The sequence below is a fragment of the Myotis davidii genome, unplaced genomic scaffold, assembly GCF_000327345.1.
Source record: "Myotis davidii unplaced genomic scaffold, ASM32734v1 scaffold207, whole genome shotgun sequence".
NCBI lineage: Eukaryota > Metazoa > Chordata > Mammalia > Chiroptera > Vespertilionidae > Myotis > Myotis davidii.
This window is the reverse complement of record NW_006298349.1, coordinates 473,099-494,817: the sequence shown is the minus strand read 5'-3', so window position 1 is coordinate 494,817 and position 21,719 is coordinate 473,099. Positions and strand designations below refer to the sequence as shown.

Below are 21,719 nucleotides of genomic sequence, written 5' to 3'. Positions count from 1 at the left end.
GGGCAGAGGAGTGTGTCACTCTGAAGTACTTCCTGGTTTCCTTTCCCATTTGCTTATCACCATGATGGTCCATTTCCAACCTGCAGACTGTGGTGTTCTGAGAAGTTCTCAAAGTCTTTGGATCTTGAGCGTAAAGTGTTGTTAAGGCCCTAGCCACATGAACCGGTATGCCAACATGCAAATGGATTCAATTGGTGCCCAGTGACTCCTACTGGTTTGTCACATTTTTGCAAGGTGAGTAGATATCGTCCATCTAGCTTTGTATTGTGGGACGTCTGTACGTCGGCTACTATCCCACCCCATCCCCAGTGGGGGGGCAGCCTCAGCCTGGCCTGTGCCCTCTCGCAGTCCAGGACCCCTCGGGGGATGTCCGGCTCACTGCCCTTAGCACTGCCTTGGAGGCAGGAGAGGCTCCCACCATCGTCACTGCGCTTGGCAGCTGTGAGCCTGGCTTCTGGCTGAGCAGCGCTCCCTCTGTGGGAGTGCACTGACACCAGGGGACAGTTCCTGCATTGAGCGTCTGCCCCCTGGTGGTCAGTGCATGTCATAGCGACCAGTCACTCGCCTAGCCTTTTATTTTATAAGATATACAAACAGGAAATTCACAGATTGAGAAAATGAATACAGAAATGTAAACAGGATCTACTCTGACAGTCTCCTGCTGATGGATTTCAATAGTAGAGGGCCAAATAGTAAAGCCTGAGCCCCAACTGCTGGGAGTGATGGCCCATGATACAGATGCTACTTAACAGTAAACTGCATCTGTAACTCTTAACAGGCAAAACTGACTCCTTGCCAATCTCTTCTATCCTATACAAACTGCAAGTAGTAACCCATTACAGGTTTTTAAATTTTACTGGAGCATGACCAGGCTTTTTTAAAAAGTTGAAGTGAGCCCTGGCTGGTATGCCTAAATGGTTAGAGCATAAGGGTTGTGTTGTGGGTCGATTCCTGGTCAAGGGCACGTTCCTGGGTTGCAGGTTCAGTGCCCGGCCCAGGTTGGGGTGCATGTGGGAGGCAACCAATCAAGGTGCCTCTCACATGTATGTTTCTCTCTCCCTCTTCCTCTCTCCCTCCCTCCTTTCCACTCTCTCTAAAAATCAATGGAAAAAATATACTCAGGTAAAGATTAACAAACAATAAAAATAAAAAAAAAGCTGAAGAGAAATAAAAACCATGGGAGTGCACTGAAGGTGAAGGAAAGCGTTTTTCTAACCTCATCACCAATGCACTCTCCTCCTAGAAATAAAAGCTTTGAGCTCTAAGCACAGAACCAAAACCCATGAAGGAAGGATTTAGGGACACTACTTGGGAGAAAATGGGAAAGCAAACCAGGAAGTACTTCAGGGTGACACACTCAAGAGCACATATGTCTGTCTCTGAGGGGCCCTTTACCTGGCTCCTGGTTCCAAGGCCCTGAAGAAAGCAGGGGTGGGGGGTGGGGGGCAGCCTACAGCTCACCTGCTCCGTGTGCACAGTGCAGAGGCCCACACCACAGCCCACAGCCTGGGACCCTGCCCTGACGGCCTGCACAGTCAGGGGACCTGCTAATTCCTGGTGCGTTCACCACTGGAGCTGTATTATCACCCATGTGCCAGTGGCAGCCGAAATAAAACGCACCCCGTCTCCCATCTGGCGGTGCTGTAGACACAGCCAGGAGGGCCAGGGCCTTGACAACACTTTATGCTCAAGAATCCAAAGACTCTGAGAACTTCTCAGAACACCACAGTCTGCAGGTTGGAAACGGACCATCATGGTGATAAGCAACATCCAGTGAAGTCAGTTTCCCGAAAGAACCAGGGCCCACAGTGTGGGACGGCGAGCAGGGCCTGGGAGGACCCAAGATGCGCAGGACCCTGGGAAGCCTCCACTTACTGGCAGACCTGGCAGGTGACGTCGGACTGCAGCCCCCCCGTGAAGATCTGGTCTATGATGCAGTTGCAGTGGTTGGGGTTGCTGGCCTTCTTCCCATTGTCATCACCTGGGGAAAGATTGCAGCTCTGTGATTCACACCTGTGCCCCCCCGGCCCCCAAAGCCACCAAGTTTCCAAAAGCCACAGACCAAGGGACAAGGCCATTCGAGCACAGAGGCGTTATGAAGCCTGAGGTGAAGGGCAGGTGAAGATGCTTAACATTCAAAGACGGGCATGGCCAGGAAGCTGGAAGCTGAGCTGATATGGGAACCAAATGCCCAGTATCGGGAGAGTGACTGGCTCCTTTCCCACGGACAGAGGACTAAGTGTGTACTTCCTAGCGAGCGGCCTGACACACTGTGGGGAACACGCCTAGGAAGGGGCCTTGCTTCCGGGACCGTCCCTGCAGGACTCCCGCCCAGTGTTCCTCAGGGGTCCCCAATGCCGGGAGCTGCAGGTCAGCTCTGCTCCAGCCAGTTGTACAAGCACAATTCCCACCCTCTCCAGGGCAATGCCAGGGTGTCTGCAGGGAGCCTGGAGCAGCATGGGCTTGAACTGCCCAGGCCCACTCACATGCACAGTTCAAACCCACGCTGCTCAAGGGTCAGCTGAGGGTGGACATCTGAGAACGTTGAGGGCCGACTTAGATTATACTCAGAATTCCAACTGCACAGGCAGTTGGCACCCCCATGTTCAAGGGTGAAGTGTATATAGGGTGGGCAAATTACAGCTGTGTGTGTGCGACAGGTTATTCTTTTTTTAAACTAGTGCTCTTTGCAAATGTTTTTTAAGTTTATTTTTATTGATTTTTTTCTAGAAAGAAACAATAATGAGAGAGAAACATCGATCAACTGCCTCCTTTATGGCCCGCCCTGTGCATCGAGCCTGAAATCCAGGCATGTGCCCTGACCAGAATAGAACCCGCGAACTCGCTCCCACTCCTTTTTTGCTAATCCTCACTGGAGGATATTTTCCCATTGATCTTTAAGGGGAAGTGGAAGAGAGAAGGAAAGACAGAGAGAAAGACATTGATTGGTTGCCTCCTTGCACGAGCCCTAAAAAGGGCCCAGGCCGGGGAGAAGCCTGCAACCAACATACCTTCCCTTGACCAGAATCGAACCCAGGACCCTTTGGTCCACAGGTCGACATTCTATCCACTGAGCCAAACTGGCCAGGGAGAACCAGTGACCTCTTGGTCAAATGCTCAATCCATTGAGCTAGACCAGCTGGGCTACACGGTTTATTCTTGTATGATTTATTAATTACTGTATTATTTTCCAAACAAACTGCAAACCTACTTTGCCCCACCCTGTACATATTTGTGTAGATCAGTGATTCCCAAACTTATTTGGCCTACCGCCCCCTTTCCAGAAAAAATATTACTCAGCGCCCCCTGGAAATTAATTTTTTTTAAATTTTAATAGCAATTAAACAGAAAGATATATGTATTAATGTTTCTACCTTTTTCGTAAAATATAGTAAAGAAAGGTGTAAATTAGAAACATTGAAGTTTGAAATTATGAAACTATTTATTGAACTCAGAATAGAAAGGTAATACAAAAAAAGTTAAAACAAATGCACCTGTGGCTATCACTGCCCCCCTGGATCGCTGCAGCGCCCACCAGGGGGCGGCAGCGCCCACTTTGGGAATCACTGGTGTAGATATACAAATGTAAAACTTATATGGTTAACTATAGTACATATTAACATACTAGAGGCCTGGTGCACAAAAATTTGTGCACTTGGAGGGGTCTCTCAGCCCGGCCTGTGCCCTCTCACAGTCTGGGACCCCTCGGGGGATGACCACCTGCTGGTTTAGGCCCGCTCCCAGGGGGATCGGGCTTAAGCTGGCAGTCAGAAATCCCTCTGGCAGCCTGGGAGCCCTCGGGGCATGTCCACTTGCCAGCGGGGAGCAGGCCTAGGCTGCAGTCGGACATACTTAGCGCTGCTGAGGAGGTGGGAGAGGCTCCTGCCATCACTGCTATGCTGGCAGCCGTCAGCCTGGCCTATAGCGGAGCAGAGCTCCCCCTGTGGGAGCGCACTGACCACCAGGGACAGCTCCTGCATTGAGCATCTGCCCCCTGGTGGTCAGTGTGTGTCATAGTGACCAGTCATTCCCAGTTGTTCTGCTGTTAGGGTCAGTTTGCATATTACCCTTTTACTACATAGGATAGAGGTCTGGTGCATGGGTGGCGGCTGCTGGTTTGCCCTGTGTTGGTGTGGCCAGCCTGGGTGAGGGGCTGATGGAAGTTTTCAGGCTGGCCACACCCCCCTTCAGGGTGGAGGTCCCTACTGGAGTGCCTGGCCAGCCTGGGTGAATGGCTGAGGGCCATTTTCAGGCTGGCCACACCCACTTCACAGTGGGGTGGTCCCTTTTGGGGTGCGCCTGGTCAGTCTGGGTGAGGGGCTGATGGCCGTTTTTCAGGCTGACCACAGCCATGGGCTGGAAGCAGGTATCTGGGATTTATTTGTTTTCTATAATTGAAACTTTGTAGCCTTGAGTGGAGCTCAGGGCTGGCAGGGCAGGAGGGAAGCTTGGCTTCCTCCATCACTGGGGCAACACAAGCCTCCTGCTCACTCCAGCTCCATGGCTGCCACTATCTTAGTTGGGTTAATTTGCATATCTGCTCCTGATTGGCTGGTGGGCATGGCTGATAGGCGTGGCTTGTGGGTGCAGTGGAGGTATGGCTAATTTGCATGTTTCTCTTTTATCAGATTAGATATCCTACATCTTCTATATGACTTTCATTCCACTGGACAACAGGACTAGCACATGTGTCCCCCTGGAGATATCACACAGAAAAGGTGAATTGTCACAAGGAATGTAAAGGGCGCCATGGCCTTCTGACACAGCTGCCTGGAGAGATCGGGAGGAAATGCCATCCACAAGGACCTCAAATGCATGGAACAGAACATTAGGAAGCAGAAAATATATACATGCAAAGGAAAAGGAGCTGAAACTTACTTGAGGTCCCAACCCTGTAAAAGAGCAACGTAAAGCAGGTGGGGGTGCCTCAGGCCCCAGCCGCCCCACGACTGTGAGCCAGCAGCCTCCATAAGCTCGGAACTCAGGTGGCCTGGCTTCTGAGTGAGCCTCACGCGGCTCCCCAGGCCTTTCAGAGGAATCCTGTCAGAAGGAGGTCTTTTTCGTCACATGAACACTGAACAGCTGTGCATGTTCCAGCACTCTCCTCTGCACTGTCGCAGCCCCCGAGCGGGGCTCCTTCACGGGCTGGTCTGCCTGCACAGCAGCTGTGCATTATGCTGGGAAACCAAACCTCACCTACGCTCCTAAGCAACTTCTACTTGGTTCCTGGGCAAATGTTAAAAGGATAATACATATGCTTTTAAGAGAAAAAATCTTAAGTGAAAAGAGCTCCAGCCCAGAGCCAGGGCAGTTGACCCCAATGCGCTGTCTGAGCTGGAGCCTCAGATCCACAGGGCGTCTGAACAGCCCAGACCCAGAGCCTGAGGGGAGCATGAAGGCTGTTCCACCAAGTAACCTAGAAAAGCAGGCTTGTTCTTAAAGGACACCATGTACTAACGAGAGAAAGCTGGCCAGTAAGAGGTCCCCTGCCACGAGCTACCCCAGCCCAGAGGCCACAGGTCATGGGCAGCTTGTGCCCTCAGCACATGTCGGTCACAGCTGAGAGTCAGCTGAACCAGCAGCACCACCAGGAACCCTTAGGAACCAAACTCCACTGCCCTCATCCAGGCCCACCACACAGGAGGTGAACTGTGTGCTTCAGGGGCTCCCAGATGGGACTTGTCAGTCCACTTCAGCTGGGGCTGCACCGGGCAACCCACACAGGGAGCAGGGCAGGGGGAGGAACTCCCCTTGGTGTGTTACTCAGGCCTCATCTCCTGCCTCCAGCCCTAGGAGCTGCTGCCGGCTGCCCCTCCCCTAGAACCACATGTATCTGAGAACCCTACATGTTCCAGTGAGCCCCTAAGCAAGACCTAACAGTGGTTCTCAACCTTCCTAATGCCACGACTCTTTAATACAGTTCCTCATGTTGTGGTGACCCCTAATTTCATTGTTACAAATTGAACACAATTAAAGCATAGTAATTAATCACAAAAACAATATGTAATTATATATGTGTTTTCCAATGGTCTTAGGCGACCCCTGTGAAAGGGTCGTTCAACCCCCAAAGGGGTTGCGACCCACAGGTTGAGAACTGGTGACCTAGAAGGAAAGTCCCTGAAGGGAAATGAGCCTGACTCAGGACCAGGGAGGTCCTGGCAGATGCAGGTGCAGTGCCGTGTGCACAGCTCTCTATGGCTTTAGAGCAACGCTGGTCTTCCTGGAAGCCCCACAGGGGAGAGGACTCTATGGCTAAGCTGGGCTGAGAGCCCATGTGAAGCTGCTGGCTGAGGAGCTGCAGCAGTTGCAGATGGGGGGTGGGAGTGTGAGGCACGGACCTGTCAGCCAAGGACTCAAGGCAGAGGGACAGGGAGAGAGGGGTGGGGAGAGAGGGGCCGGAAGAGAGGGACAGGGAGATGGGGGGGAGAAAGGGACAGGAGCTCACTGTTGACCGGCACAGGCTGCCAAGGATCACCGGTTATGCTGCTCTACCCCCAGGAGGGTCGGAAGACAACACTGAAAACTATTGCTCCTCTTGAGAAAAAAAACTATAAAGAACCTCTTTAAGGTAATTGCAGTTTTTCCTATTGGGGAAGCAAATCCAATTTGAACATGTGGGCTGCACCCCATTGTGCAGAAGTGCACACTTGCCCTCCACCACCCCCACCCCGTGAGTAGACGCAGGCCCCACCTTTGTAGTACCTCCACCCCCCGCCCCGTGGACCCCACCATTGCAGTGCCTCTGCCCACCCTCATGTACAGGCGTGGGCCCCACCTTTGCAGTGCCTCCCACCCACCCCCAACCCCACCTTTGCAGTGCCTCCCCACCTCCCATGGACCCCACCTTTGCAGTGCCTCCCACCCACTCCCACCCCACCTTTGCAGTGCCGGTGCAGCACATCCAGGGCGGCTATGAGGAACTCGTGTGCGTCCTGCTGCTCGTATCCTGCCAGGTGCCGGGCGTGCGTCCACACCAGGTGCAGCAGCTTGTATGGGATGTGGGGGGAGCGGTGCCCCGAGTAAAACTGCACAGAGGAAACAAACCACTCGTCAGGAACAAGTGCTGCACTATGCATACGCGCGCACGCGCGCATACACATACACACACACACACATGAAAACACTTAACAGCTGCCTGGAATGTCCACTTCCTGGACTTCCTGAGCCTGGATATCGTTTCCGATAAGCCTAGGTGTTGAGTTACGACATGTCTGTCAAGAGAAACAGATCTATACACTAACAGGTGAATTCTGCTGCTTCAAAAATGTACCTTAATGAGCCCGATCCTATTTGAATGGAACAACCAAAGTGCCCAGGGAAAACGCTGAAACCCACACCTAAAGGTGACACACCCACCCAATCGTTTCTCACTTAAACCCATCTTCCTCCTGTGTGGGCCCAACGAATTCATTCAGTGTGCTCACTGCTGTGATCCCAGCAGCCACTGGCTCACTGTGGGCATGAGGGAAACAGGCCAGATGGCCAATGGCTCCAGCTTTGCAGGCCAGGTGGTCTCGGCAGCAATTGTCCACTAGCCCCACCTCCTCTGATGCAGCATAAAAGCAGCCGTGCCCAGGATGTGGGAGAGCGGGCACGGCAACACTGCCATCAAAGGCAATCAACAAACAGACCAGGCCGTCTGCAGGCTCCTGTGTGAGACACCCGGAGCCCAGGTAGACCATCCCAGCACCCTGTGGGTTGGGCAGCAGTCCATTCTGTAGTTGGGTGCCTGCGCTGCTTTAGCTCTGAGAGGCTTTGCTGAGGTTGCCAACCTGAGTGCCAATGGTCCACCCAAGGTGCTAGGGCGGGCACACCACCAATGCTGGTCAGGGACAGACATGGACAGCACAGAATGAGTGTCGCCCATGATCCAACCCGGGAGCAGAGGCTGGTGAGAGGACAGTCAGGATGCTGCACTCAGAATGCCCTGCAACAGGAGACATCCATGCTCCTGAGGCAGGGCAAGGAAGTGATGCACACATGTCCACACACCTGACTGCACACCAGGTGGCAGACGACAGGGAGGGGTCAGTACTCGTGGACCAGTATCAGCCTCCTCTCATTCTCTAAGTCACCTTCGTGCTAATGGTCAATCGTCTCCTATCTAATGATTCTTTTTGGAAAGATGTAAGCCTTACACAATGAACACGGCTTCCTTTATCCTATTGCAGGCAACCGGTTTTCTTCAGGGAAAGAAAAAACCACGTGGTTTCAGGAGCGCTCTGTGCACGTGCAGCTCACCTCCTGGAAGAGGGAGGACATCTCGCACACCAGGCAGGAGCTGGGGCTCTGCATCTCGCAGCGGTGCCGGTCTGAGAGGAAGAAGTCGCGCAGCAGTGGCGTGTGCGTGAGCGCCTGCACGATGCAGTTCATGAAGCAGGTGTTGCCCAGGTTGATCAGCCCTCGCAGCCCTGGGGGGCAGACAGGAGGCGGTGACAGGGCTCTGGCCTGCAGGACTGACCCCAGGTACCACAAGCTCCTTCACATTCACGTGTCCACTTCCCTTTACTCACCCATCCAGGAAGAAATTTAATTATTTTTATGCCACTTTTATGTAAACTATACTGAGGAATGTTCGTCACCATCACTCCCCAACCCTTGGCCCCCACTTTAGCCGTTGTTTTTGACAAAGTTACCTAAGATAGTCTTTTATTTATTGATTTCAGAGAGGAAGGGAGAGGGAAAGAAACATCACAATGATGAGAGCATCATTGATAGGCTGCCTCATACACGCCCGCTACTGAGGATCGCGCCTGCAACCCAGGCATGTGCCCTTGACCAGAATCGAACCTGGGACCCTTCAGTCTGCAGGCTGATGCTCCATATACTGAGCCAAATCGGCTAGGGCCTAAAGATGTTCAGGCAACAAGACAAGTCAGAATGGAGCCTCTCTAACAACAAAAATAGCTTTTAAAAAAGCTTCTATTTCTTCAACTGTTAGGAAACCCAGAGGAAAATTCACACATATCACTGTACACAGCCTCAACCTGGTGAGAGTACACCTGAGCCTTTGCAATGGGGACTTTCAGGGGTAGCAACTGTTCTCCCCATCCCCGCACCCCAAGCCTGCTCCAGGAGCTCACGAGGTGGCTGGTGAGAGAATGGGAGAATGAGTGATTCAGGGCAGGGCACAGGGCACTGTGCTATGAAACCATTTTTTACAATAATGTTAACCCTCAGCAAGAAGCCTAACTGGGAGTAACCTCAGACCCGCGCCAGCACTGCCACCCACCTATGGTGCAGTTGGAGGTGATCTTCCGCCGTTTGGGGTTGTGCTTCAGCAGCTCGAGCTCCCGCTTGCTGGGTTCCCATGTTGAAAACTTCTCTCCCACACCTACAGAGGAGACAGGCCCGGCGCCCTGAGTTGAATCTGAAACGAGTGTGCTTAGGGGCACATGGCGGTGATGTACCATTGTCAGGCTTCAAAGATATTTCAAAGAGGGTCAGCCATACTCTAAGGATAAAGCCTGTTTGGCTGCAACAGGCTGAACCACACGAAGGAGTTCCTCAGAGGCTGTGCCGTGAATGAGCTGCTTCCTGCAAGGAAAGCAACGCCCCCATGAAAGCAGTCCAGCTCCAATGCCGGGGCCTTCCCCAGCCTCACCCCTGAGCAGAGCCCACAGCCTCAGCGCCCGGGGAGTGCACAGCAGTTTAGATGAGGGATTCTCCAGCCAATGAGCAAAACTGATAGAACATGGATTTTTAAAAATATATTTTGAAAAATATATCTTGTTGAGATGTACTCTTTAAAGATTTAAACCGAAGACAAACCTGTAAATGCTAGTAAGTGTCGCATCTCACCTACCACACCCCATGTCTACACAGGCACTTGCTCCGTGCCCCTAAACGCCTGCACAGTGACCGACAGGACAGCACCTGGCGGACTGAGGGTCCTGCAGCGAGGCCTGCGGAGGACTGGTTTGCTCCGCACGTGCAGACCGTGGCCCTGTGGTCAGTGCTCTGCACAGAGAAACAGCCCCTCAGACCCCGGGCAATGCTACTCCACTTCCAAGGGGAAAGAGCAGGAAGCTGCAGTTACAGTCTTTCTCCAGAGAAAATCTGTTAGACACAAGGAATTCTGATCACACCGTGTCTGTGCTTCCTTTCTCAAAAACGGGGCTGTTTGTAAAGCAGAGCACCAGGCCAGTTCTGTGAGCCGATGTGGCTATGCTCTCTCCGTAAACACGGGCGGGCTGCTGGCTGAGACAAGCTCCCAGCCACATGGGGGCACGCTCCACCGCTGTCCTAACAGCACCAGCACACACTGGAAATGAAAACTAATAAAGGGGGGAATCAGAGTGACCAAAAAGAAATGCCTGAACAATTCAGAAAATGGGTGCACTCGCTTGTGTGTGTCCCTGCTTCTATGCCCGACGAAGACGTGCATGTGGGTGGAAGCCACGCAGACAGAAGCCCACAATGGCAGTAGCCGCAAGGCCCTGCACAGAGGGTGCTGTGGAAGTGGTGGATTATTACATTTTCCATCTGGCAATCTTAATTCTGCTAACAGAGATTAAACATAACCCAAACAGTTAAGTTTTAAAAGAGATTCTATAATAACTTAATCAGAAAGCAGTCCGCCCTCCTGAAAGAAGCCAGGTACCTACATTTTTGGCCAGAGCTGTCTATTTTTGTTTTATTAGAACACAGACTGACATGAAATAAGTATTAATTTTCCAAATTCTTAACCATTTCATAAATAAGTTAACATTTTACAGAATGTTGCATTAAATAAGATAAAAATATACACATCTATTTTGCCTGGAGCAAGCTGGAGGAAAATACTTGCAGGACTCCTATGTCTGAACTGTATCTAGAGCGTTCTGTCCTGTGCTTCCTGCATTGGTGAGGTGGAGGAGCAGCATGCCTGAAGGGAGGCCACTGGGCCCGGAAGTTTACTTACCTGAAGAGAAGGCCCTGCCCTGGCTGGCCCAAGTTCTCATGGTAATAAAACATCCTCTCTTCCCCAAATCCTTCGCTACAATGAGCCCGTTTAGTCTCAACTTCCCGTCCACTCCGCATGCATCACCCAGGGAAGACCTGCAGGCCGGCTAGGAAGTCTCTTACTCTCATCACCCCTTCGCACTCCCCGCAGTCTATGTGCTCTTTTATTGAAGACGAGTTTAAGAGAGTTTTCCGGCGCATCCCTCTGCAGTTTGATGCCTTAACATGTCAATCCCCGAAAGACTTCTTCAGGGCACAGTTGGTGGTTTTTACGTTCAGGAGCAGGAACCATCCGGTTCTGGAGTGTTCAAAATGCTGAGTAGGATGAGAGGTGTTCCCAACGGCTCTGTCCCTGGGGCCCAGGAAGGGCCTATCCTCTCCTCCAGGGGCAGCCCAGGCACATACACGTTTAATATCACTGAGGCGAGCCCCTCTCTGGAATCTTGGAGAGGGAGGCAGACTGCTCATGGGGACCCGCTGCTGTCCCTGTGACCGTGCTGCAGATGGGAGAACTAAGTGTGGGTGCACATTTTCTCTCAAGCCCAGCAGAGCCCCCCAACAGTCACAGGCCCTGGGGGCCCAGGGCAAGGACAGCTCTGGGAGGCTGTGAGACTGATGGTCCTCTGCACTGAGGGCAGCCTGCAGCCCAGGTTGCCTCCGCGGGGCCTGTAGGAGGGAGCTGCCTGCAGGAGGGAGGCACAGCTGTCTGTGGGGGAAAGGGACAGGGTGTTGTCTTTCCAACAAATAGCAAAACTCCAGCTGCTACCCTACCTGCCCTGCCTCCCTACACAGGCCCTCCCTAGATAACTGGTCTTCCTCTTGGTGAGCTTCACCCTGATGGGCGTGAGGAATGCAGGGAAGCTGGGGGGGCAGGGAAACCGGGGCGAGACCCACCTTGCAGTTTCCAAGCTTTCCGCTGCTCCTCCTTGGCGATGGTCTCCATGTCCTTGTCATAGATGTAGTCCTGGCACAGGAAGCAGTAGATGCCTCCATACATCAGTTCTATGGCTGAAAAGACAAGGAAGAACGAGAGACAAAGGAATGAAAGATCAAAGGTAATGCTTCAGAACACGTATCAGATACCCAGGGCTTCAGGCACGGGCTGTGGGCAGCATTTCCCTCTCTCCAGTCGCAAAGCCCTGTCACTGCAAAGGTCTCCCTCCGCCCACTTCAGAAGGCATGTCCCACCCAGACGACGCGGGCCTCTCTCCTCGGGACACTCCCCACAGGCTGAGGTGCCACATCCATAGTTTAAAAAGAACCCAATAGTCAAGTATCTGAAAGAGTAACATTTAAAACAAGGGAAACTCTCACTGCGTTTTAAATCAGAATTCTTGCCCTGGCATGCAGTAACCATGTTTTCCTACATCTGGAATCCCGGTCCTATTACAAAAAGGAATGCAGGGATTGTTTCCTGCTCTTATTTTGAGGAGAGCAGTTACCCTCTGACCAAACAGTGCTGACTTCTTGACCAGAGCTGCCTGTTACCCACCTCGAGTGGGTCCTGTGCACTTTCCCAATCTCTGTAAAATAGGAAGACAGCGGATTCCAAATTAGCTCATTATAGAGACAAATAAGATGAAGCCCTTTGAGCAATGGACAATTGAATTGAATGAATCTCAATTCAACAATTTAAAGGAATTATTCTGGCTTGGAGCCGACAAGCATTCTTAGAGATTTGAGAGGCAATAGCATGGAGGGAACAGCACAAATTCAGAGTAACTGGTCATTAGAGCTCTGCACTGGTAGTTATGTTCTTTGATAAATTACTGCCCCCCGAGCCTGTCCCCCTCTGGTATTATGGGGCAGCGACAGCACGGACACCTCCCAGTCCTGTATGGTAACTGATCAGCGCATGTGCACCGGCGGCACGTCCTGGTGCACAGCCACATCCTAGTGAATCGCAGCTCTTCCCAGTCCGTCTCCCGTGACCACGACTCAGCTCAGCAGCACTGGCAGGCCTGCCAGGTCCTCTGAAACGGGCCCATTACAACACACCTAGCAGGACAGGAGCCCCACGCCTCCTCTTTACCCTCTCCAACAGTGAGACTCCGACACTCCCTGCAAGTCCGAGCGCTCAGCCAGTGCCCTTGTCACCACAGGCTAACAGCACAGTCCCGCATGGAACAAGCTAAACAAGGAGAATAAACGTTTTCAGAAAGCAAAGGCATTCTATGAAAAATACGCCAAGCAGACAGCCTGGGAGAGGGTGCCACTGCTCAGTGTGTGCTCGCATGCTCCAAGGGAGTCCTTCTTTGAGGCGCTTTCCACATCAACAGCTCATCACCGCGGAAACCAACGTGGACGGATCAACAGTGGGCAGGACAGGCTTCTCAACCTACGGTGCTGGAACAACGAGGTCTCCACAGGCCACAGTGAGGCTGGACCCTCACCCGACCCACAAACACCCACTCAAACTGGACCTGTGACCTAAACACAAGAGCTAGTTCATTAGCCTGAGAGACACAGGAGCAAGTCTTTATGGACCGACATATCGAACACCACGAGCACGGGCACCACAGGGAAAAGGATAAACTGGGCTTCATCCAAACTGAACTCTGTGCATCAAAGACACACTAAGAAAGGGGAGCGACCCCTACAGGACGGAACACCATCTGCAGATTGTGAATATGAGAGGCCTGGCTCTCCTCCACACCCTGTCACTTGCAGGCACTCCCAGAGAGGAAGACATCCGTGCACACAGCAGCTTCTACACGATGGGTTATCGTGGCACTGTTCATAAGAACCAACCCAACGTCTCTCAATGGACGAATAAACAGACTGTGGTAAAGCTCCACAACAGGCGTACGAAGGAATCTGCTTCAGCCATACAAAGGAATGATGGTGGAACCTCAGTTCTCCAACTTCATTCATTCCGGAGGCTGTTAGAGAAGCTATATGATCGAAAACTGAACCACCTTTTATGTACTGGAATTCATCTTTTATCTTATGTAATTAATTTTCATCTATTCATTTTTTATCTAATGTAACCCTCTTTACCTAACGTAATTCAATTTTATCTAATGTAAATGGGATGAACCCATTCCTGACCCCCAAATGATTCCCTTTTAACCTTATTTATATACAGTTCAATGTTAACATACAGTTCAATCTATAAACACTGCTTTTCTTACATGTATGGAGCCACCCCTAGGAGCCCTGGTGAGTCACTGTCAGCACCGCCGGCTGTCTCTCCGTCAGATGCAGCACCCTTGCTTGTTTATGCATCACGTCTCTGCTAGGCTGTCCCTGGCTAACGCTTTCGGCTGCTTTTCCTTTATCCATGTCAACAGCAGCGTTCCTACCCCTTCGGCGGCCTGTGGTCACAGTTTCTTTCACACCCTCAGGAACATCAGCATCTTGACGGCCTCCTTATGATTTAAAGTTGTGCTCATGGTTGATCTCCCGAAAACAAAAGCATTCTCTCCTGTTGGTTGCCTGAGATGCTTTTTGTCACGCTGAGGTCAGGTAGAAAACAGAAGTTTGGTTCAACAACTGGAGACATTTTATCTATGAACAACTTGGTCAAGAATTATTCGAGATGGAAAACGATCGACAAACGAGTTTTGACTGTACTGACACGAGACAACATGGATGAACCCCAAACTTCCTCACTGTCCCATTATGAGAATAAACAACCTTTTCTGTCCAAGAAGGGAATGTAGGCAGACTCGTGTGACAGGCAGCTCCCTGGGGGGCGCCATTGTGAAACGGCAAAGGTCAACCCCTCCCTTTAAATTAGCCAATCGCACAAGACGGGGAGCCTGAGCTCCAATCAAAAGTGAGGGGCAGGTCACGTGCATCAGGCACAAAAGCCCAAGCAGACGCGCTCAGCCTGCATGCTCCCGCCTGTGCATGCACCAATCCTGCACGAGGAGACATCTGCCTTGCTACCTGGCTCCCAGTGTCCTTTCAGTTCTACCAGGGCCCCTGATTTTGGGGGCTCATGCAGGATTCCATTGGTCACAACAGGGGGGCATTGGACCCCTCTCCTGAGGAGGTGCGCCCCACTGCCAAGTTGCGGTAGCCTCGGTGAGGAGGGACAGCTATTACCCCTGGGCCACTATGAGCTCGGATGAGAGTCAGCCAGCAACATGAGAAGGGCCCAAGCAAGAACTGCGGCAATCAGGTAGGCCCATGCATGAGCCAAGGTGGGGAATTGGACTGAGTACTACTTTGGTGCCTGAGTATCCTCAGAAGTTGGGTGTATGTGACTGCGATGTGTCTTGGACATGAAGCAAATTCGGAGATCTTATCTGCGGGTTCTGTTCTCCCACAAGGGAAGCAGCCAGAGAGGGACGAAGTGAATCTCTAGGAATGCAAGAAATCTCCAATATGGGAGGGTTGAGCACATAGTCATAAAGGACTTTCCGAGAATAGGAACCAAAAATTATACGTCTAGGGAATAGAATGTATTCCCCAAACAGTCGACTGAAAGAATGCTGAGGTTCTGGGGAAGGGCAGCACCCAAACCAGGGACAGGAGATATTGCTCTGCTTCAGTGGTTTTTTTATACAGGGCATTCTGTGGTGTCTGTGGGTCATGCCTGTATAAGTGTTTCTGTTGATGTTTTGTGTCTCTTTGTTGTTGGGTTTAATTTGTTTAAAGATCGGGCACGTCCTGCTTTGGGGGAGCCCAGCTACTGTGGCAAGGATGAACATGTGGCAGAGATGGCAGGAATGTCTCAGCAGCTGCCAAGAATTCTTAATCTTGGGGACTCTTCCTGCTCTCCCTCTTAGGGTGTCAGCCACCAGAAATTCATAGCTAGTGTGGTTTCTGTCTGTGTATGTGTAATGTAATTTTGGTTAATGAGTTACTTTGCTTGCTTGCTATATTTTAGGGAACTCGGTTAGTCATGGGGAAGTAGGGATTACAGGCGTGGGGAAGCAAGAAATGGGGACTAAGGTGGGACTCCATTGTTTGGGCAACAAGGTTAATGCTTCCATGATGGTGGGCAGTTCTTGAATGAGAATCCAAGGTTGACCCCCAGGTCCCGGAGGCATGTAACTTGAAACTTTGAGTTTGCTGGGTCAAATGATAAAAATTATTCATCTGAGTTTGCCTCCTAGGGAGAATAAGTATTGTTTGGTGGTCCACTGTAAATTGTGGATGGGTTAATTATACTTACTACTAGAGGCCCAATGCACGAACTTCGTGAAAAAGTAGGCTTTCCTTCCCCCGGTTGCCAGCACCGCCTTCCGTCTGACACCCAGGACCCGGGCTTCCCCTCACAGCCCTGGCCTCGTCCAGAAAGTCATATGGTCTAATTAGCATATTACTAGTTATTAGTTATCATAGATGACCAGCAAAGCCTTGTTAACACATTGTATGCGGGAAATGTACTTACACGCTTTACGTATTTATACGTTCTACCAGTGTAGTAGAGCACGGGACACATATTAATACGCTTTTTATCGACTAGAGGTAGAATGCGGGTAACGTATAAATACGTAAACTAAAGTTATCGTAATTTTACTGAACGTTGCCATTTGCACAAAAAATTAGCAAAAATGGCCCGCGCCACCTGTTAGTGCGCGATAAAAACCACCCGCAAACAATGTGTTAACTATACTCAAGATGAGTTAAAGGGATAGCTGAACAATTAGATGCCACCAGCAGGATGGCATGGGAGAATACGTTGGCCTTGGATAGGATTCTGGAAGAAAAAGGAGGAGTTTGTGTATGTTGAACATTTGTCCCTGACAACACAGCCAGACAGAACCATCAGTAAGGCCCTACAGCAGTGGTTCTCCACCGTGGCTGCACATGAGAATCACCTGGGAATCTTTTTAAAATCCTGATTTCTGGGCCTCATCCTCCAGAAATTCTGTTTCTTTGTTATGGGATGGGGCTACAACATTAGTAACAAAGAAACAGAATTTCTGGAGGATGAGGCCCAGAAATCAGGATTTTAAAAAGATTCCGAGCACCGGGATTCTAATGTGCAGCCACAGCTGAGAACCACTGCCCGATAGGGATTAACAACTCTAGCTAACGAGTGAGCAGGGAATCCTGAAACTGAGAATCCTTTCTCCGATTTAGCAATGGTTTGGAAAAAGGAAGGGAATGATGGTATCCATAGTCACCTCTTTGATTAGGAGTTACAATGATGGGATGTTATATCATCCATGTATTAGAGGTAATATCCAAAGGTTAATGGAAACCGCATTGACCAAATAGCAAAATAATCTTTTAGATACTGCAGAGCATGAAAGTCAGACTGTTAGCCAAGTTTGAAGGAAAAAGTTAAATTAAAAAAAGGGGGGGGGGATTGTGAGAATAAACAAATCATCTTTTCTGTTAAAGAAGGAAGTTTAGGCAGCCTCGCATGACATGCAGCTCCCCTGTGGGCAGCCATTTGGAACAGCGATGGTCAACACCTTTCTTTAATTTAGTAAATCGTGCAAGACTGTGGGCCTAAGCTCTTCCAATCAAGAGTGAGGCACAGATCACGTGCATAAGGAATAAAAGCCCCGGCAGACGCCCACTCAGTGTAAACGTGCTCCCAGACCATGTGCCTGCACACCCTCCTGCAGGAGGAAAGATATGTGCCTTGCTGACTGGCTCCTGAGTATCCTTTGTGTCTACCAGGCCCCCTGGTTTCGGGGGCTCAACTTATTTATAGTAACATTACACTATTGGATGTTCCCTAGAAGGCTGAAGAGCTTGGACACAAGGTCGAGGCTCCTTGCTCCTCCTCCATGATGCTGCTCCATTACATTGCCCTTGAGTATTTGGTAAAACACCTTCCATAAAATGACAACCAAAGTGTAACAGCCTATGAAGTTGCTCAGAGTATAATGGGTGGGAACAGAAGAGGGAGAGGCACAGGGAAAGAATGAAACTCACTCTCAGAAAAGTCAGGAAAGACCAAGACACATGTAAGGCTTTAAGTCTGGGCAACCATCTCCATCTTCCTTCTCCAGCAGTTTCACCTCCCGCCTCCCTGTCTGCTCCCTCCCTCTTCGCCAACTGGACACACAACACTACTTTCTAGCTTTAACACAGATAAAAACCGTTCCATATCATGGACTCAACAAAGAGCTAGATCTTTCCTTCATTTCATAATTGTTGAAAGTATTACATATGTTCCCCTTTTCCCCCCATTGACCCCCCTCCTCCAGCACACCCCTGCCCCAAACCTTCACCACCCTCTTGTCTCTGTCCATGGGTTATAGAGTACACATGTGCATACAAGGTCTTTGATTTATAAGAGATTCTGCACTCTATTCCATGCTTCCATGTCTCTGGATCCACTCCATTCATCTTTACTTTGTTCATTAGATCCCACATATAAGTGAGATCATGTGATACTTATCTTTCTCTGATTGACTTATTTTACTTAGCATGATACTCTCCAGGTCCCTCCATGCTGTCTCAAAGGGTAACAGATTCTTCTTTGTTGCTGCTGCATAGTACTATCTGGTATAAATGTGCTTCCATGTCTCTGGATCCACTCCATTCATCTTTACTTTGTTCATTAGATCCCACATATAAGTGAGATCATGTGATACTTATCTTTCTCTGATTGACTTATTTTACTTAGCATGATACTCTCCAGGTCCCTCCATGCTGTCTCAAAGGGTAACAGATTCTTCTTTGTTGCTGCTGCATAGTACTATCTGGTATAAATGTACCATGTTTTTTTTATCCACTCATCTACTGATGGGCACTTGGGCTGTTTCCAGGTCTTAGCTATTGTAAATTGGGCTGCAATGAATACAGGGGTGCATACATTCTTTCTGATTGGTACTTCAGGTTTCTTATGATATACTAGAAGCCCGATACATGAAATTCCTGCAAGGGGCTCGTCCCTCATAGCCCCGGCTGCCTTGGCTGGCCCTCGCAGCCCTGACTTTGTCCAGAATGTTTTCTGGACGGTCATTCTGCTGTTCTGTCTAATTAGCAGGTTAGCTCTTTAATATAAAGGATTCCAAGAAGTGGGATCACTGGGTCAAATGGCAGTTCAGTATTTAATTTCTTGAGGGAACTCCATATTGTTTTTCATAATGGCTGCACCAGTCTGCATTCCCACAATCAGTGCTCTAGGGTTCCTTTTTCTTCACATCCTCGCCAGCACTTGTCATTTGTTGATTTTGTTGATGGTAGCCATTCTGACAGGTGTGAGGTTGTAACTTATTGTCTAATTTGCATCTCTCTGATGATCAGTGACTTTGAGCATTTTTTCATATGTCCCTTGGCCATCTGCATGTCTACTTTGGAGAAGTGTCTATTTAGGTCCTTTGCCATTTTTTAACTGGATTGTTTGTCTTCCTTTTGTTAAGTTGTATGAGTTCCTTATATATTTTGGATATTAACACTCTATCAGATGGATCCTTGCCAAATATGTTCTCCCATACAGTGGGCTCCCTTTCATTTTGTTGATGGTTTCTTTTGCTGTACAGAAGCTTTTTATTTTGATGTAGTCTCATTTGTTTATTTTCTCCTTAGTTTCCTTTGCCCTAGGAGATGTATTCAAAAACATACTGCTATGAGAGTTGTTTTGAGATTTTGCTGCCCAAAAGTTTCTTCTAGGATTTTTATGGTTTCATGGCTTACATTTAAGTCTTTTGTCCATTTTGAGTTTATTCTTCTGTATGGCATGAGTTCATGGTCTAGTTTCATTTCCCCCCATGTTTCTTTCCAGTTTTCTCAACACTAATTATTGAAGACACTATCTTGACTCCATTGTATATACTCTTGCCTCCTTTGTCAAGTATTAATTGAGCATAATGGCGTGGGTCAATTTCTGGAATTTCCATTCTGTTCCATTTATCTATATGTCCGTTCTTGTGCCAGTATGGTGGCTTTGTAGTATAACTTGATATCCTGGTTTTGTGATTCCCCCAATTTTGTTCTTTTTTCTCAAGATTGCTGCAGCTATTCAGGGTCTTTTTTGGTTCCGTATACATTTTTGGAGTATATGTTCTAGATCTGTGAAATATGATGTTGGTTGCTTTTGCTTTTTCAATATTTTTATTGATTTCAGATATGAAGGGAGGGGAAGACAGAGATAGAAACATCAATGATGAGAATCATTGATCAGCTACCTCCTGATGCCCCACACTGGAGACCGAGTCCACAATGAGAGTGTGTACCTCATGGGGAATCAAATTGTGACCTCCTGGTTCATGGGCCAATGCTCAACCACTTGCAACACTTGGCAGGGTGGTATTTTAATAGGGTTTGCATTGAATCTGTAGATTGCCTTAGGTAATGTGGACATTTTAATGACATTAATTCTACCAACCCATGAACACATATTCTCTATAAACACTTGTTTATAGCTTCCTCTATCTCTTCTATCAAAGTCCTGTAGTTTTCCAAGTACAAGTCTTTTACCTCGGTTAAATTTATTCCTAAATATCTTAATTTTTTTGTTGCAATGGTAAATGGGTTTGTTTAGCTGCTCTTTCTGAGAATTCATTACTGATGTATAAAAAAGCCATCAATTTTGGGGTGCTGATTTTGTATCCTGCTAAATTGCCAAATTCATTTATTAAGTCTAGTTGTTTTTTGGTGGATTCTTTAGGGTTTTCTCTGTACAATATCATGTCATCAGCGAAATTTTATTTCCTTTTTTCCAATTTAAATGCCTTTTATTTATTCTTCTTTTCTGATAGTAGTGACTAGGGCTTCCAGTACTATGTTGAATAAGAGTGGGGAAAGCGGACATCCCTGTCCTGTTTCTGTTCTTAGGGAAAATGGTTTTAGTTTATGCCCATTGAGTATGATGTTCGCTGTATATTTATAATGTACTAGAGGCCCGGTGCACAAAATTCGTTCATGGGAGCGAGGGGGATCACCTCAGCCCAGCCTGCACCCTCTCCAATCTGAGACCCCTTGGGGGATGTCCAACTGCCGGTTTAGACCTGATCCCAGGGAACGGGCCTAAACTGGCAGGCGGTCATCCCTCTCACAATCCTGGAACGCTGGCTCCTAATAGATCACCTACCTGCCTGCCTGCCTGATCGCCCCTAAATGACGCCCTCCTGACGGCCTGATCATCCCTCACTGCATCTGTGTGCCAGCCTGATCGACCCTAACTGGCCCCCACTGCTGGCCAGGTCATCCCCAATTGTCCCCTCCCTGCTGGCCTGGTGGATCCAAATTGCCACCATTGCAGGCCTGATCACCCCTTACTGCCCCCCTTGCAGGCCAGGTCACACCAAATGGCCCCTCTGCTGGCCTGGTCGCCCCTAACTGCCCCCCCCCCACCAAGCTGGTCACCCATCACAGCCCCCCAGCCGTCCTGGTCGCCCCATGCAGCCTACTATTCAGTCGTTTGTGGTTGTCCCTCACTAACTCTGCTGCTGGCCTGGTCGTAGGCAGCCATCTTGTGAGGGCGTGAGGATTAATTTGCATATTACCCCTTTATTATATAGGACTGGTGGCCCAGTACACAAAATTCGTGCACGGAGGAGGTGTCCCTCAGCCCAACCTGCACCCTCTCTAATCTCGGACCCTTTGGGGGATGTCGACTGTTGGTTTAGGCCTGATCCCAGGATGTCCGACTGCTGGGATCGGGCCTAAACCGGCAGTTGGACATCCCTTTCACAATCCTGGACCGCTGTCTCCTAACCACTCACCTGCGTGCCTGCCTGATTGCCCCTAACTGCTTCAGCCTGCCAGCCTGATCGCCCCCTAATAGCTCCCCTGCAGGCCTGATTGACGCCTAACTACTCCCCTGCTGGCCAGATCACCCCCAAGGCTTTTATTAGTATAGATATGACCCATTCACAAAAAATTTCACTAGCCCTGCTTTACAATAAGGG

At 49.6% G+C, this 21,719-nt stretch overlaps 1 protein-coding gene across 1 annotated transcript in view; it reads right to left on the bottom strand.

Moving 5' to 3' along the window:
- Positions 1 to 21,719, bottom strand: part of USP22 (ubiquitin specific peptidase 22) — a 56,051-nt gene that overhangs the window by 23,849 nt on the left and 10,483 nt on the right. The window contains exons 2-6 of the mRNA XM_006773951.2: positions 11,839 to 11,952; positions 9,233 to 9,334; positions 8,242 to 8,411; positions 6,878 to 7,025; positions 1,876 to 1,981 (exon numbers count right to left, since the gene is read on the bottom strand). Coding sequence (XP_006774014.2) covers positions 1,876 to 1,981; positions 6,878 to 7,025; positions 8,242 to 8,411; positions 9,233 to 9,334; positions 11,839 to 11,952 — 640 coding nt within the window. The remainder of the gene's footprint in view (positions 1 to 1,875; positions 1,982 to 6,877; positions 7,026 to 8,241; positions 8,412 to 9,232; positions 9,335 to 11,838; positions 11,953 to 21,719) is intronic.